The 15,698-nt window shown below is 46.2% G+C and overlaps 3 protein-coding genes across 6 annotated transcripts; 2 read left to right on the forward strand and 1 right to left on the reverse strand.

The window, feature by feature from the left end:
* Window positions 1-950: 950 nt before the first annotated feature.
* LOC101771563 (acyclic sesquiterpene synthase) lies at window positions 951-5,298 on the forward strand. 3 transcript variants are annotated; one of them, XM_004976719.4, is made up of 12 exons: window positions 951-1,234; window positions 1,638-1,991; window positions 2,247-2,306; window positions 2,404-2,557; window positions 2,653-2,750; window positions 3,104-3,318; window positions 3,400-3,512; window positions 3,614-3,709; window positions 3,808-4,023; window positions 4,123-4,264; window positions 4,357-4,602; window positions 4,684-5,298. In XM_004976719.4, exons 1-12 carry the CDS (start codon window positions 1,078-1,080, stop codon window positions 5,017-5,019), a joined length of 2,187 nt encoding a protein of 728 aa, XP_004976776.1. In that variant the 5' UTR covers window positions 951-1,077; the 3' UTR covers window positions 5,020-5,298. The 3 variants fall into 3 exon arrangements, with proteins under 3 accessions (XP_004976776.1, XP_004976777.1, XP_022684393.1); XM_022828658.1 differs by having other exon boundaries at window positions 1,096-1,234; window positions 1,631-1,991; XM_004976720.4 differs by lacking the exon at window positions 1,638-1,991 and having other exon boundaries at window positions 952-1,234.
* A 2,036-nt stretch (window positions 5,299-7,334) lies between these two features.
* LOC101772220 (ent-kaur-16-ene synthase, chloroplastic) lies at window positions 7,335-12,371 on the forward strand. Of its 2 annotated transcripts, none has more exons than XM_004976721.3 (15): window positions 7,335-7,598; window positions 7,692-7,888; window positions 8,182-8,231; window positions 8,309-8,594; window positions 8,688-8,868; window positions 9,199-9,416; window positions 9,502-9,622; window positions 9,694-9,791; window positions 9,885-10,099; window positions 10,176-10,288; window positions 10,377-10,472; window positions 10,551-10,766; window positions 10,871-11,012; window positions 11,087-11,332; window positions 11,649-12,371. In XM_004976721.3, the coding sequence occupies exons 2-15, from the start codon at window positions 7,798-7,800 to the stop codon at window positions 11,979-11,981; spliced, it is 2,406 nt and encodes an 801-aa protein (XP_004976778.1). In that variant the 5' UTR covers window positions 7,335-7,598; window positions 7,692-7,797; the 3' UTR covers window positions 11,982-12,371. The 2 variants fall into 2 exon arrangements, with proteins under 2 accessions (XP_004976778.1, XP_004976779.1); XM_004976722.3 differs by having other exon boundaries at window positions 7,335-7,572.
* Window positions 12,372-12,571: 200 nt separating this feature from the next.
* On the reverse strand, window positions 12,572-15,419 carry LOC101772905 (basic proline-rich protein). The gene is made up of 3 exons (XM_004976723.3): window positions 14,850-15,419; window positions 13,773-14,699; window positions 12,572-12,820 (listed from the first exon to the last, which is right to left on the reverse strand). The coding sequence occupies exons 1-3, from the start codon at window positions 14,935-14,937 to the stop codon at window positions 12,789-12,791; spliced, it is 1,047 nt and encodes a 348-aa protein (XP_004976780.1). The 5' UTR covers window positions 14,938-15,419; the 3' UTR covers window positions 12,572-12,788.
* Window positions 15,420-15,698: the final 279 nt, after the last annotated feature.

Consider the following 15,698-nt stretch of genomic DNA (forward strand, 5'->3'; position numbering starts at 1 on the left):
AGAGGGGAGGGGGTGGGAGGGGGAGGGGGAGGGGGCGGTGGGCAGATAAGGTTGAGAGAGAAATGTGAGTAAAGAGAAGAGATAAGGTTGAGAGAGAAAAGATAAGGGGGACGGGAGCGGGTTGAGAGCAGGTCACTCATTAGTATCGGGTAGAGCCTCCACCCGGTATTAATGTGCCTAAGGGCCTTTAGTACCGGGTGGAGGATCTACTCTGTACTAATGGGTGAATTTTATACCGATTGAAGCCCCCAACCAGTACTAAAGGGGGTCACAGAGGGCTCCTGGGGAACTAGCCGTTAGATCCGGTATTAATGCTCACATTAGTACCGAGTCAAAAATCAACGGTACTTAAAGGCTAGTCAATGCTCAGTTTTCCAATAGAGCGTGTTTCATATACCATCGCGTGGTGGCGCAATCGGAACGAGTAGCCGTGACCCTGCGGCTGTTGGCAGGTCGACGTCGAGCAGACATGGCGCGCGCGCGCGATTGCGAGTGCACGCTCGCCGCCGGGGTCACCTCCCGGCGAGGAACGCCGCGTGGCGTCGACCGCGTGCATCTCAATGACGCCACGTGTAACATGTGATCTTCGGGCATTACTGGATCTCGACCCGGATCGACCGGTTGGCCGGTCGTGTGCGGTGCCCGTCGTCGTCGTCGGCCTTGACGGCGACGGCGAGCGAGTGCACGCGCCGGGACGCTCGCCCGGCCGGCGGTCACCCTCACGGCGCCGCGCCGGCGATCGCCGCCAATCGCGTCGCCGTCGCGCGCTCCAAATCGAGCGCTGAAACGGGACGCGATGGAACCTCGTGATGTGACGACGCGCGCGCGAGATACCCTCGTATTCCATATACCCAGCTCCAGTCCACGTAGCAACAACACACACATACCCTGCCACTTGCTTGCCAGCGCCCGGGCCACACCGTCGCACTACAAATAAGGCCCGTGGGCACGGCAACACTTGCAACACGGGACCTCTCTCCCACCACTGTTTGATTCTCCCGTCGTCCCCGGCCGGCCTCCGTCGCCTCCGGTTCCATCATCCCTAGCCAATAATAAGGTAGCTGGGAACGTAACGATATGGCCAAGCCCGTGAAGCTGACTGCTGCTGGTTCCCTCCCGCTGATGAAGGCCTGCCTCAGCTCCGGCGGGCGGCACTTGGGCTCGTTACCCTGCGGGATGGCGACGATGATGCTCACGCAACGGGGCATAGCTTCACGCCCTTGGGTGAACAGAGGTACACTGCTTCTTTTGTTTTTTTTTAAATACAAAGTACAGGTACAGACGCTCTTACAGACAACAGTAGTATATAAGTAGGGCCACGTGCTCCGACGACACAATAACCAAATATCGAGAATTAAGATGCTAAACCTCCTCCTGATGCAATAACGCGAATGGATCCCACTTGCATTGAACTCCAAAAAAAAGGAAATAAAATGCAACCAAACGTAATTGGCCCGTGGAGTACTTCACATGTATACAAAGGGCAAATCACATGTGCATGCATGCACATATCTATCACGTGTCGTTGCGCTACCATTCCTCGCAAAAGGTCCCATTAACAGATTTGGAGTTCCTTTGTGAGAGAAGGTTGCGAGATTCGGAGGCTTCAATTGATTCCCTCTGTCTGTAGCACACAGATCGACAGCAACACCCCTCGATATCATCGTCCTCAGTCTACTACTCACCGCCGGCCACCGCCCTCGGTTCGTCGTCGTCCTCGTCTCTAGCTCCGGCCCTGCTTCTCGCTGTGGCCGTTCGACGGCGGCGCGCGCCCTCTAGTCTTCTTTCCGGCAGGCAGCCTAAATTCCCAAGACTAATGGCCAACACCAACGCCGCCGCTAATAAGCTCTGTGGTGGTCGTTCCATGCCACCGGCGGCTTGCTGCCGCCACTCGGGCGGCCAACGCTTCCTCAGCTCGTTGCCTTGCTGGATGATGCCGTCGACGCAACTGGCCGGAGATTTGCGCCGCCGCCCTGCTAAGGTCACGAGAGGTAGGCATTCGATCACATTGCCATGCATGCTCTCTTGGTCGTCGCGCGCCCCATTTGTAGCTCACCTGTTTATCCACAAACTTGCTCGTAGTCCACCCAAACTGCAAGTCACGAACTCACGATCGATGTGCTATAGACTGCTAGTGCAAACCTCTACCTCTTCTTTCTTTATTTATTCGCGTTTTCAGAAAAACGAAAGAAAGAAAGAAAGGCTGACACGCTTACACGCATCTCTCGTTCTCTCTCTTCTTCAAGTGGCACAAGTTCACAAGACGTTGGAGGTGGAAGAACCTGCAAACAGTTCCGCCAAAAACTGTAAGAGACCAAACTTAACCTCTTTTTGCGTCGAATTAAACTTGATCTGATTGTTCAAAATTTCAAACTCATATATGCAACGACGTTCTTGCTTCAGTTAGCGGTGGCATAATAAGCACGCAGCATAACAAGGGCACGTCGTCAGAGAGTACGATAAGGAAGCAGCTTCAGCAAGTCGATGTGCTTCAGAATATGGGGATTTCAAGGCATTTCGCTGCTGAGATCAAGTGTATCCTGGACATGACATACAGGTATGAAACTTGACTAGTATAAATATTAGCCGTCGCTTATTATTCTCTCTAACAACTCATGTACTTAATTAATTGACTGCAAAACAAATTTACAGCTGCTGGTTACAGAGAGATGAGGAGATTACGCTAGACGTGGAGACTTGTGCTATGGCATTTCGGATTCTTCGGATGAACGGATACAATGTTTCTGCTGGTAAGTCTTATTGTTGGAAATTTCTACCTTGGTCACACAAATATTTGACGATTTTTTTTATCAAGGTTTGCTCAAACTTTTTGAAAATTTGATCATCTTCAAAACATTTAGTCTGGAAACACAAAAATCATATGTGTAGATTTATAGGTCTTGAATACTTTCATAATCTCACATAATTATTAGATGCTAATTGTCATAATAATATTACAGTAAAAAACTACTGGGCAAAGTTGCACCATGAAGACTAAAAAAATTCAACAACGTAAACTATTTTCTTAGTGGAGTTTTTTTTTTAATTTTTCTTAGCTGTTTTCAGGTTTCAACACACTAAACCACATGAAAATGTTATGCAGATGAGCTGTATGATGTTGCTCAAGCGTCCTGGTTCCATCCTTCACTTGAAGGATATTTGAGTGATACAAGATCCCTATTGGAGTTACACAAGGCTTCGAAAGTCAGTATCTCAGAAGATGAGTCTATCCTGGACACCATAGGCTCATGGTCAGGCTGGTTGCTGAAGGAACAGCTGAGATCTGGTGCGCTGCAGAGCACTCCACTCTTCAGAGAGGTAACAACTTAGTGAACGTCTATTGCTACCACGGATGGGATTTGGCAATTCAGAAAGCTTTAATGAGATGTGTATTTTCAGGTGGAACATGCACTGGAATGCCCTTTCTACACCACATTGGATCGTCTTGACCACAGGAGGAACATCGAAAATTTTGATGCCACAGGACACCAAATGCTAAAAACATCATACTTGTAAGTTCCTAATTTCTTATTGTTCCACAAAGCACACGGTTCCTTCAAACCATTGCTATGTATATACTCAACGCCAACTGTGTATATATTTGTTGAAACAGGTCTTGTTATAACAACAATGATATTCTAGCATTGGGCGTCAGAGATTTCAGTGCCTCTCAGTTTACTTACCAGGAAGAACTTCGTCATATCGACAGGTAACAAATCTGAATGTCAGGCCTAGCGTCCTATGCAAAACAACCTTCAGCAGCTCAGCTTACTTAATTTGTGGTGCAAAATTTGTTGTCGCATGCAGCTGGGTGAAAGAGAGCAGGCTGGACCAGTTACCATTCGCACGGCAGAAGTTGGCGTACTTCTACCTCTCTGCTGCTGGCACCATATTCACTCCTGAACTGTCGGATGCTCGCATTCTATGGGCCAAAAATGGCGTGCTCACAACCGTTGTCGATGACTTTTTTGATGTTGGAGGATCAACAGAAGAACTGGAAAACCTAGTCACATTGGTCGAGATGTATGGTCCTCATCCTCCTTTACCCCCCATGAGTTAAGCACACGTGATGGTTTCTTGTTCTAATTCTTTTTATTTTTTATTTTTCAATGATTTTTGCAGGTGGGACGAGCATCACAAAATTGAGTTCTACTCTGAACATGTCGAGATTGTCTTTTCTGCAATTTACACTTCAGTAAACGAGCTTGGAGAAAAGGCTTCTTTGCTGCAGGACCGTGATGTCACAAAACACCTAGTAGAAATAGTAAGTCTCGTGTACAGTTTCATCTGCCAATCTTTTTATATTTATATTTTTTTTCTGATTTCGAAATTGACAAGTTTCAATGACCTATGTAGTGGCTGGATTTGCTGAGGTCCATGATGACCGAGGTAGAGTGGCGGACGAGCAGCTATGTTCCAACAGCAGAAGAATACATTACAAATGCGGCTTTGACATTTGCACTAGGCCCCATTGTGCTTCCAGCATTGTATTTTGTTGGGCCAAAGATCCCAGAACCTGTTGTCGAAGACCCAGAGTACAACGAGTTGTTCAGGCTAATGAGCACATGTGGCCGTCTTTTGAACGATGCTCAGACTTACGAGGTATGCTGCACTTCAAATTTGAAACTTATGTAAAACAAACAAAGGATTTAACAATTGACACGCACTGATGTTGTAATGCAGAGGGAGTACAAGGAGGGCAAGGTGAACATCGTTTCTATCCTCGTTCATCAGAGTGGCGGCTCCATGTCCATAGCGGATGCCAGAAGGGAGATTCAGAAGCCCATCGACACCTGCAGGAGAGACCTGCTAAGGCTGGTTCTTAGCAAGGAAGGTGCCATCCCTAGGCCCTGCAAGGAGCTGTTCTGGAAGATGTGCAAGGTGTGCTACTTCTTCTACTCCCAGGGTGACGCGTTCAGCTCGCCGGAGGCGAAGGCCAGAGAAGTGGACGCGGTGGTCAACCTGCCCCTACAGCTCAAAGGAAGCAATGCAAATAAACTGCCTGTTTTGTGGGAGTGATCATCAAACCTTGATCTGATCCCTGCTTGTTTGGTTAACCGATCCGGTAGCAGGTTTCTGTTCAAGGCAGTTCAGTAGCCTGTAGCTGATGATATTAGGTGGTGTAAGTTGATGTCATGTAGGAAGTATAGGAGGGAAGTAGGGAATGTTAGGTACTCGCAAGGACGAAATGATAGAAAGCTCAGTGTTTACAGCAGAGCTCGTGTTGTTCGACCCAAAAATACGTCCTGCTACCTCGAACTCGAAGTCCTGATGAGATTCTGGACCTATGGGACCTCACTCTGTGTTCATTCTGTTGCAGTTGCACAGCAGGCTCACCAAATTGCAGAACTCTGACGCTTCATTACAGCCGCCGCCGCCGGCGGTGGCCGGAATGGAGCCGTTGTATCACGCGGACGAGTTGACCACCAACAGCCGGCCGGCTGATCCTACGTTTTGGACTGTGCTAGGCCCGCCGCCGCCGGTCGTCTCGCTCGCCCCGTTTGGCACGGCAAGCAGGAAAAAATTCAGCTGAAACGCCAGGCTACTATTCGCCGGCGGAGGAGACGACTGACTCTGACAGAGCGCGCGTGTTGGATCTTGACCCTTGGCTGAGCGCAGAGCGCGTGCATGGGAACAGTTTCGGTCCGTGCCGGCGGCGTGCAGCTGACCCGTCTGTCTGTTCCCGTCGACTGTCCCATACAGGACAAGTGTCAACTGGGACGGATCTTGCTCCCAAAGGTCTAAAGAGTGGTGTCGTATATTCCATATCTTTGACCACGTGAATTAGAGGTAGCCGTCCGTGCTCTCCTTATTCTAGCGTTTCCCTTTTACTTCGGATGAACTGATTGGTGGAGCAATTCGGGGGTGCTTGATACACCTCCTAAAATTTAGTACCCATCATATCGGATGTTTGGATACTAATTAGGAGTATTAAATATAGACTATTTACAAAACCCATTGCATAGATGGAGTTTAATTTGCGAGAAGAATCTATTAAGCCTAATTAGTCCATGATTTGACAATGTGCTGCTATAGTAAATATGTGCTAATCATGGATTAATTAGGTTCAATAGATTCGTCTCGTGAATTAGTATAGGGGTTCTGCAATTAGTTTTATAATTAACTCATGTTTAGTCCTTCTAATTAGCATCCGAACATCCGATGTGACACTTCTAAAGTTTAGCACCTCGTATTCAAACACTCCCGAAGAGTCTTTTAGCAGCAACACTCAGCCCGATCATTACAATGGGGGAGTGACAGTGTGAGTGCATGCATTCTGGGGTAAGAAAAAAGAGTAAAATGCAGGACCTGTTCTTAAACTTGTCCGGCTGCGTCACTTAGGTTACCATTCTCTCAGAATACATATTTACCTTCCTAAATTTGGGCTCGGGTGTTATTTAGGTTCCTATACTCTTAAATTGCAGATCTCCCCCCGTAAACTTGGTTTCGGGTGTCCCTAAACTCCTGAAATGTTATGTCATCCTACTAATAAAACATGATAAGATCAAATTTCATGCTTTCAAGCAAGCCATTATTTTTATTGGCATATTTCTAACTTGTTTTATTGCCCCTTTAGCTTCTTCCAATATTCATCCAATAATTATCTTATAATTCCCTAATTTTAGTTTTGTAAGTGCAACTTCAAAGAATATTATGAGCACCTAGCAAGTTAAGATATTGCCTCCAAAGTAAAAGATCATCAACCCTTGAATCCTTGGATTCAACACATTAATATTCTCCACTCACATTGAGCTGGAATTCAATTTATTTGACTATAATTAAATTACATCTCTGTAAAAAAGTTTATATTAATTTAATGAAGATGACAATACTTTTAGAGAGAACATGGAACTAAATAGCAGTATTTTGAAAGTACGGAACCTTAAGTGATATAGTTGGACGAGTTTGATAGATGACCGAGTTTGATAACTGACCATGCACTTTCCTTAAAAAAAAAATTTGACCACCTGCACTCAGACTTCTTCGTACTACCAGGAACTGGGAGAGCGAGAGCCTTGGCCTCGTTGAGCACCCTTTTCCTAACTTTATCACTACGTAAAAAGAAGATTTCTCATCATATCAAATTTGTAGTACATGCATGAAGTACTAAATGTAGACGAAATTAAAAACTAATTGCACAGTTTTGTTGTACTTTGCGAGACGAATCTTTTGAGCCTAATTAGTCAATGTTTGGACAATAATTCACAAATACAAACGAAATGCTACAGTTACGTATTTATGACAAAATGCAAACTTTGCACTCCCAATTTAGAAACTAAACAATGCCTCTTTGTGGTGGCCGATCCTCTGACTAGGACTTAACAGCGCAAAGTTAAAAAGGCAGACGTATGTCTTTCCTCCCCAACCCGATTCGCTTCCGCCAACGCCTCCGCTCGCCTTCACCCTGCTTCTTGTGCTTGTTCTTCGATTTCTCCCCCAAAGATTCCTTCCGCGTGCGGCTGATTGCTTGCTGCGCTTCCTCGTCATTGGTGTCGGCGATCTCACCGCCGGCCGCCGGAGACAGCGAGCCGGACCCTCATCCCACCGAGGCCGCATCTCCCCGTGCGTGAGGTGATTGGATTCTTCCTCTCCTGGCAGTGAGTGAACTCTCTTTCGGTTGTTTCAAATTCAAATCCTCGGATTTTGTTTGCTGCGTGCGCCGTGCTAATGCAAATCCATTCCTCTTTCAGGTTGCTCCTCTTCAGCGTGCAAATTCAGTCCCGGTTGACGCCACAGGAATTGGCACCCGAGATTCTTTTTTCTTCCTTTGCCTTTGTGAGGTTTCACTGAATCCCGATGCCCAACATTACGGCCGCCGCCCCAGCCAGCTGCTCGCCATGCGGGGCGATTCTGGCGAGCAGAGCTCCTCGCCGCGGGGTCGTTAAAGGTACATCCACGTCTTCTTCTCTGCTCCATTCGTTGTCAGTGAATAAACATAACTCGAAGAGCGGCGACGTTGCATATCATTAGTACGGACAAAAGGGGAGTAATTTGTTGTAATTTCTGTCCCACGTCATGCACGGCTGCATTTGATTCAAGGCAGAAAGGAGGATTCTTTTTTTTTCTTGTATGCTCTATAGCACGCACTTGCAAAGTCAAGTTTTTTACTTGACTTTTTATTCGTATGCCTGGAAGTAATGTACAACGACAGATGTCTGATTGATTCCTTTCTTCGAGCAGCATATCCTGAGAAGAGGTTGGTAGCAGAAAATGTGAGGGTGCAAAACATGGTATGAGTCTCATTGCCGATTATATTTGTGCAACTTGTCATGTTGTTTTCAACTAAACAACATACTACAAAATGCAGCATAGGAAGGAACTAGAGACTAGAATAAGGAATCAGCTGCAGAGACCTGAATTGCCACCTTCTTCATACGACACTGCATGGGTTTCGATGGTGCCCTTGCGGGGTTCTCATCAGTCTCCATGCTTCCCACAATGTGTTGAGTGGATATTGCAGAACCAAGAGGATGATGGATCTTGGGGTGTCAATCAATTTGACTCATCAGTCAACAAGGATGTTCTTTTATCCACGTTGGCATGTGTTATTGCATTAAAGAGATGGAATGTTGGCAGGGAGAACATCAGGAGAGGTATAAATTAAGGTTCCTCAAGATTTGAAGGTCTTATTGGTTCAGAGAAAATGATGCTGACAGGTCACCTTTTTCCTGTTTTGTTCTGAACAGGACTGCATTTCATTGGGAGAAATTTCTCAGTCGCTATGGATGAGCAGACCACTGCTCCTATAGGTTTCAACATCACTTTTGCCGGTATGCTTAGACTCGCCATTGATATGGGTTTGGAATTTCCTATAAGACAAACCGATGTCCATGGTATTCTTCACCTCCGGGAGATGGAATTGAAAAGGTTTGACAATGAATTATGCTGGCATAAAAATTGGTGTTGTACTTTCTGTGTGTTTGCAAATCATGGACAGCTTGTTTCGTTAAGTTAGTATTGATGGATTTATCATATGAATGGAAATTTAGTCTCAGCTTAGTTTTCTTTTCCTTGTTTTTGAAGAACAAAAGTCAGTTTTATATTTTAAGCATGTTGGATAACCATAATTTTGCTGTAAAGGGGGCACATGATTCTGTTCATATTCTCTTTTGATTAGATCGGAATTTGGCTGGTACCCATGGATAAAGTACTGAAAGCCCTGATAGTTGATTTAAGAGTACTCTTGATTTAATTTAGACAGGCTGTGGACAGTTCTTATGGAAGAAAAGCATATATGGCTTATATCGCGGAGGGGTTAGGAAACATGCTGGATTGGGATGAAATTATGAAGTTTCAGAGGAAGAATGGATCATTGTTCAGTTGCCCTTCCACAACAGCTGCTGCATTAATCCACAAATACAATGATCAAGCCCTTCAATACCTAAATTTGCTTGTCAGTGAATTTGGCAGTGCAGGTGTGTTGCCGTAATTTTCCCCTCATCAAAATCTTGCTAGTATTTAGACTGTTGATCAATACCTAATGTCATTAGGCTTTTGCAGTACCAGCAGTGTATCCTTCTAAAATACATTGGCAGCTTCTAATGGTGGATGCGCTTGAAAAAATGGGAATCTCTCAGCGCTTTGTCAGCGAAATAAAAAGCATCCTGGACATGACATTCAGGTAATGGTCTTGTTTGAAAATTTTATATCTTCTTTTAGTAACTTATGTACTTGACTATATCCAGCTTGCAGTCGCTGGTTACAGAAAGATGAAGAAATCATGATGGACATAGCGACATGTGCAATGGCATTTCGCCTTTTAAGGATGAATGGTTACGATGTTTCCTCAGGTTCTTCACAACTCACAAATCTGGAATTCCCTACTGCATTAGTTTTATCTTTGTTTTTGACCTAACTAATGCACTAATTTACATCTGGAGCAGATGAGCTGTCTCATGTTGCTGAAGCTTCCACTTTCTGTGATTCACTTCAAGGATATTTAAATGATACAAAATCCCTACTGGAATTGTACAAGGCTTCAAAAGTCAGCTTATCAGAAAATGATTTGATCTTAGATAGCATAGGATCCTGGTCAGGCAACTTATTGAATGATAAGCTGTACTCTAATAGGGCACAAAAAACCCCGATTTTTGGAGAGGTGCTGTATAAAATTTGAGATTCTCATTTTCACCTAGGAGGTTCAATTTATGTTTATTTTTATGTTTTGATTTCAGATGGAGTATGTTGTTAAGTTTCCCTTCTATGCCACACTAGAGCGTTTAGAACACAAGAGAAACATCGAACATTTTGATGCTTGGGGTTCTCTGATGGTATCGACAAAATGCTCGTAAGATTCTAATTTTGCAGAAGAGCATCCCATCAAATATGATCAGTGTAGATGCTGGGTATCAATATTATGCATGTTGCTGTATCAGGTCTTTTCGTGTCAATCAAGAATTTCTAGCTTTGGCTGTTGAAGATTTCAGTTTCTCTCAATCTGTTTACCAGGATGAACTTCAGCATCTTGATAGGTAATCTTAAAGTTATGTTCCCTTGTCTTTTTTTTTAATTTTTTCACTTAGGTAAATTGCTTAAATTTGTTGCAACAGTTGGGTGAAGGAGAACAAGCTGGACCAACTACAATTTGCTCGGCAGAAATTGACATATTGCTATCTGTCTGCTGCTGCTACCATATTCCCTTCTGAATTGTCTGATGCTCGCATTTCATGGGCCAAAAATGGTGTTCTCACAACTGTGGTTGATGACTTCTTTGATGTTGGGGGATCAAAAGAAGAATTAGAAAACCTGATAGCATTAGTTGAGAAGTACTATCCTTCAACTTGATGTCTTTGTTTACTCTTTATTAAGTAATGCTGATCTTTTATTCATGACTAATTGATCTCCCATGTTTGGCTAATGGTTTCCATAGATGGCATGAGCACCATGCAGATAAGTTCTACTCAGAGCAAGTAAAGATAGTGTTTTCTGCTATTTATGCAACAACAAACCAGCTTGGAGCAAAGGCTTCAGCAGCACAAGGCCGCGACGTTACAAAACACCTAGCAAAAATTGTAAGTCTGATGTGTGTCCCAATGATCTTGCATTCCGTTCTGTTCAGTACTGACAACTTGAAACTCATATGCAGTGGCTAGATCTGTTGAGGTCTATGATGACGGAAGCAGAATGGCAGAGAAGCCAGCATGTAACAACAGTTGAAGAATATATGACAAATGCTGTTGTCTCGTTTGCACTGGGCCCCATTGTACTCCCAGCATTGTATTTTGTTGGGGAAGAGCTCTCAGAGCACGCTGTCAAAGATCAAGAGTACAATAAATTATTTAGGCTAATGAGCACTTGTGGCCGGCTCCTTAATGACATCCAAGGTTTTGAGGTATTTGGACCCCTTTTGCACATAAAGAATCATTCCTTGCAAGTTGCACACATATCTGCCTACTAGATTACCATATCTGCTTGACGACATCCAAAAATAATAATCTCTCTTTTTTAATGTCTACCATTTGTGAGAATAGAAGCACTGCTGAAGTCCTGAAATGCTAAATTTTTTCACAAAAATCAAGGTTTATAACCATGCTATTTTTCTGTTTATAGCTATTATTTTTTGACAAGAGTCCTTCTCAACCACGATTTATATTCATGATAAACTTGTAACTGGATGGTTTTTACAAACCATTGGTCCATGGGTGCAGAGGGAAGGCAGCGAAGGGAAGCTGAATAGCGTTTCACTACTTGTTCACAGTGGCAGTTCTGTGTCCATAGAAGCGGCTAAGAAGGTGATACAGAAGTCCATAGACACGTCTAGGAGAGACTTGCTAAGATTAGTTCTCAGGAAAGAAAGCATTGTTCCTAGGCCATGCAAGGAGCTCTTCTGGAAGATGTGCAAGATTCTTCACCTGTTCTACTTTCAAACCGATGGATTTAGCTCTCCGAAGGAAATGGTCAGTGCAGTTAACGCAGTCATCAATGAGCCACTCAAAATCCAACTGGATGATTCATCCTTGAACATTTTATCAGAAAAATGAGGACCTCCTGCATTCTATATATCAAGTTCATATGAATCAGAGGCAGCAGCAGGCCAACAGCTAGTATCATACATTATAATTTGGTTGGTGTAGCGATGTGCAACATAGGTTTTTCCGGCTGCTACCTTGTTGTACATGTATCTTGTGCATAGATCATGGTCTTATGAAGACCTTTTGATTCTTTGATAGTGAGAGTTCGTTGTTCTCTTTCGCAAAATTTTGTCAAAAACTTAGGGTATTCTGGGAGTTTCTGACCAAAATCCCAAACCTATTCGCAGCTCCTTTCCCCTTAACATCAGTAGTAAGATGTGTTATTGGGCTGTTATCCCATTACGATAAGGACCATGTTGTGTCACAGTCTCACAGATGAGGTTTCCTTTGCAATCCCAATCCTTGCTAGTCGCACTTTCAGCTACAGATGCTTTGATCTCTTTCTCGACTTGTTCAGTGACATTCAGACAACAGATATCCTACTTTGCGACAGCTTAACCACAAGAGGGTAGAGATGCTCCGAGTTAGCGTGAGCACGAAGTTAGCATATTTGATTTAAACAATTGGCAAAGAAAGTTGAAAGTGAAGAGGGCAATGAGTAGCATTTCTAAGAGCTTGTGTACCAAATATGTCAAGGAATCACCTTTCAGCTTTGCACAGTATTACTCTTACAAAATTCAAAACAATACTAGTGAAGAGGAGCTAGTTACAAAATCTGCAAGTGGTGTGGCCTAGAAGCAAAAGGAATAATAACCCCCAATGAACTTGGGGAAAATTTGCACATCTGCAGTCTGTTCTCCTGCTATTTGAGTGCCCTTATAGAAGGTCAAACTTGCACTTCTCATAGCCTGCAGATCATGAAATGGATAATATGATTAGAATCCATCTAAAAAGAATAGGGAGGAAAATGCAGCACGTTTCAGTTCTGTAGTGCTGAAGTCACACCTACACAAAAAGAATCCGAAGAAATCTCAAAGAAAATAGCTTGATCCCCCTGAAAAAAAAATCCTCCTACGTTCTAGATACCCCCCCCCCCCCATCTTCTTTATGTAAGGTGTTTTAGGATTTGGAAATATCTAGTAAACGCTGACCATTAATTTCTCTAAGAATGCACTATCACTTGTTACTGAGGCGTTTGGGCACGAGGTGCTAAATTTTAGTAGGATCACATCGGATATTCGGATGCTAATTAGGAGGACTAAACATGAGCTAATTATAAAACTAATTGCACAAATGGAGTCTAATTCGCGAGATGAATCTATTAAGGCTAATTAATCCATCATTAGCAAATGGTTACTGTAGCAACACATTGTCAAATCATGGACTAATTAGGCTTAATAGATTCGTCTCACAAATTAGACTCCATCTGTGCAATTAGTTTTATAATTAGACTATGTTTAATACTCCTAATTAGTATTCAAACATCTGATGCGGCCCCTAAGTAGGGAATAAACCAGTCGGTTGGTAAGAGTGTAGGAGAAGTTCGGTCAGAGTCAGAGGCTCAGAGCACTGCACTAGTCTTAGACACATACTAATAGCACACTCTAGTTTATCCAAAGCTAGAGGCATATTTCTTGTTTACTACTGTACAGAATACATCATCCCATGATAACACCATTGAGCAAAATTGACAGTGATCAGTAAAAGGCTAAACAACAACCTAGAGCAACATTTGGCATGGGTAATCAAAACTGGGCAAAGTTACCATGACATGCACACATTGGAGCTAGGTGAGTTGTTGGTGCCTTTTTGAGGTGTTCTGCTTTAAGGTTAAGGGTAAAATAAGTTGCCGATGCTTACTTGGGTCTCTGGTGACAATGGTGGCGGTGCCGCCGAAGTCGCAGGTGCCGCCGGCCGCCTTGCTCTGCTGCCAGTAGCTGTTGAAGGCGAAGGAGGCGTGCGCGAGCACGGTGTTGGGGTGGTAGCACGCGCCGGTGGGTTGGATGGAGTCGCACTCGGCGCCGGAGCCGCACGCGTAGTCCATGGCCTCCTGGATGATGGGGTCCGGCACCGTCGGCTTCGCCACGCACCACAGCGTCTGCCCGGCCCCCGGCGGCAGCGGCGGCGCCAGCGGAGGCGGGTAAATGATCGGCGGCTGGAACGGGCCGCCGCCGCCACCACCACCACCGCCGGAGCCGGGGACGCCGCCGCCGCCGGGGCCGAATTCGGGCGGGCTTGGCACCACGACGATGGGGCTCGGCGGCGCCGACCCGAATGGCGCGCCCGGGCCGGTCTGCGGCGGCGTGCTCGGCGTCGTGGATGCCGGTGGGCCTTCCTGGCCTTGACCTCCTCCCTGGCCGCCCTGGCCTTGACCTCCACCCTGGCCTTGACCTCCTCCCTGGCCGCCCTGGCCTTGACCTCCACCTTGGCCTTGACCGCCCTGGCCCCCGCCACCCGGGGCGCCGCTGTCCGGCGGGCTGGGCTCGAAGGACGGCGGCACGGGGGTGATCGGCGGCAGCGGCGGGGCCTGGTCCGGGACGGACGGGGTGAAGGGCGTGGAGGTGAACGGCGGCGCCATCGTGGACGCCGGCGGCGCGTCCGGCGGGTTGACGCAGAACGGCGCGTTGGTGTCGCCGGCGGCGAGGCTCTCGGCGTCCGCGCCGGCGGCCGGAGGTGGCAGTAGGGGGCGCGCCGGCTCCACCGTCCGGATGAAGTTGAGCTTGTACAGCGCGTTCAGCAGCGGGTTGCTGCTCCGGCTCTGCAGCCGCCTGCTAATGGCTCTTGCTTCTGCTCCATTATTCATGCACCAAACAAACACAACCCTTGCCGCTTAATCATACGAGCACAGCATTATGAATTTATGATGTGCATAGTCACATTGATCATTGGCCTAATGATAATCATGCGTTTGAGTGAGAGAGATTGAAGTGCGCTTACCACAGTGAGTGGCGCAGAGCAGGAGGAGGAGCAGAAGCGACGGCACCAACAACCGGCTACTGATCATCACTCTGTCCTTGCGTGCCATTGCTCTGCCGCCGTGCCCTCTTCTTTGATAATGGCGCCAGCGCCCGTTGCCGCGGCTGGATGCTTATATCCGCGAGGCTAATAAAGGAGTGGCAGCAGCAGCGGCGGCAGTGTGGATCGGCCATGGATGATGGCGGATCTCCAAAGCGGCGGGGAAGGTAACCAATGCAAAAGCCGGCCGGCGCAGCGGGAAAGAGGAAAAAGGGGACGGATCGGCCGCGGTGGCGGTGGTGGATGAGATGATCCTGCACTATGCTCTCTCCGTCTCCGCTTTTCGCTTTACCAAGAAAACTGAACAAGTCCTGGCTCCGGTCCGGCGTTGCAAACGGTAGTTGCAGTGGCTGGCCATGGCTACGGACTGTGGAGTGGGCAATGGTGGCTGCCGCCTTTCTTGTAGTTTAGTTTTGGTATCTATGCTTGCTTGCCAATAGGGAAAGGAAAATGCTAGTACGTCGCTCAAGGGCGCTGAACGTGCGACGTGTCTGCGTTATTTCCGGCCGATTGCTTTGTGCTCAAGGTAGGGGACGATGCTCCTCGTACTCGCACCCTTATTGCCGTGGTGTGTGACTGGTTACTACTAGTGGCTGCCTTGTGGTCCTGTTGAGAAGCTGCAGTGGACGCAGGCAGCAATCATCAGCAACCGAAAGCCCTGTGAAAGATGGGCGACGGCAACGTGCCATGGTGATGTAACCTATTGGCTTGCCGGATCAGATTCGCGCGGTGCTTTTCTGTCTTCGTCGGCCGATGATGAGCTGAGGTTGA

Source organism: Setaria italica, chromosome VII, assembly GCF_000263155.2.
Source record: "Setaria italica strain Yugu1 chromosome VII, Setaria_italica_v2.0, whole genome shotgun sequence".
NCBI lineage: Eukaryota > Viridiplantae > Streptophyta > Magnoliopsida > Poales > Poaceae > Setaria > Setaria italica.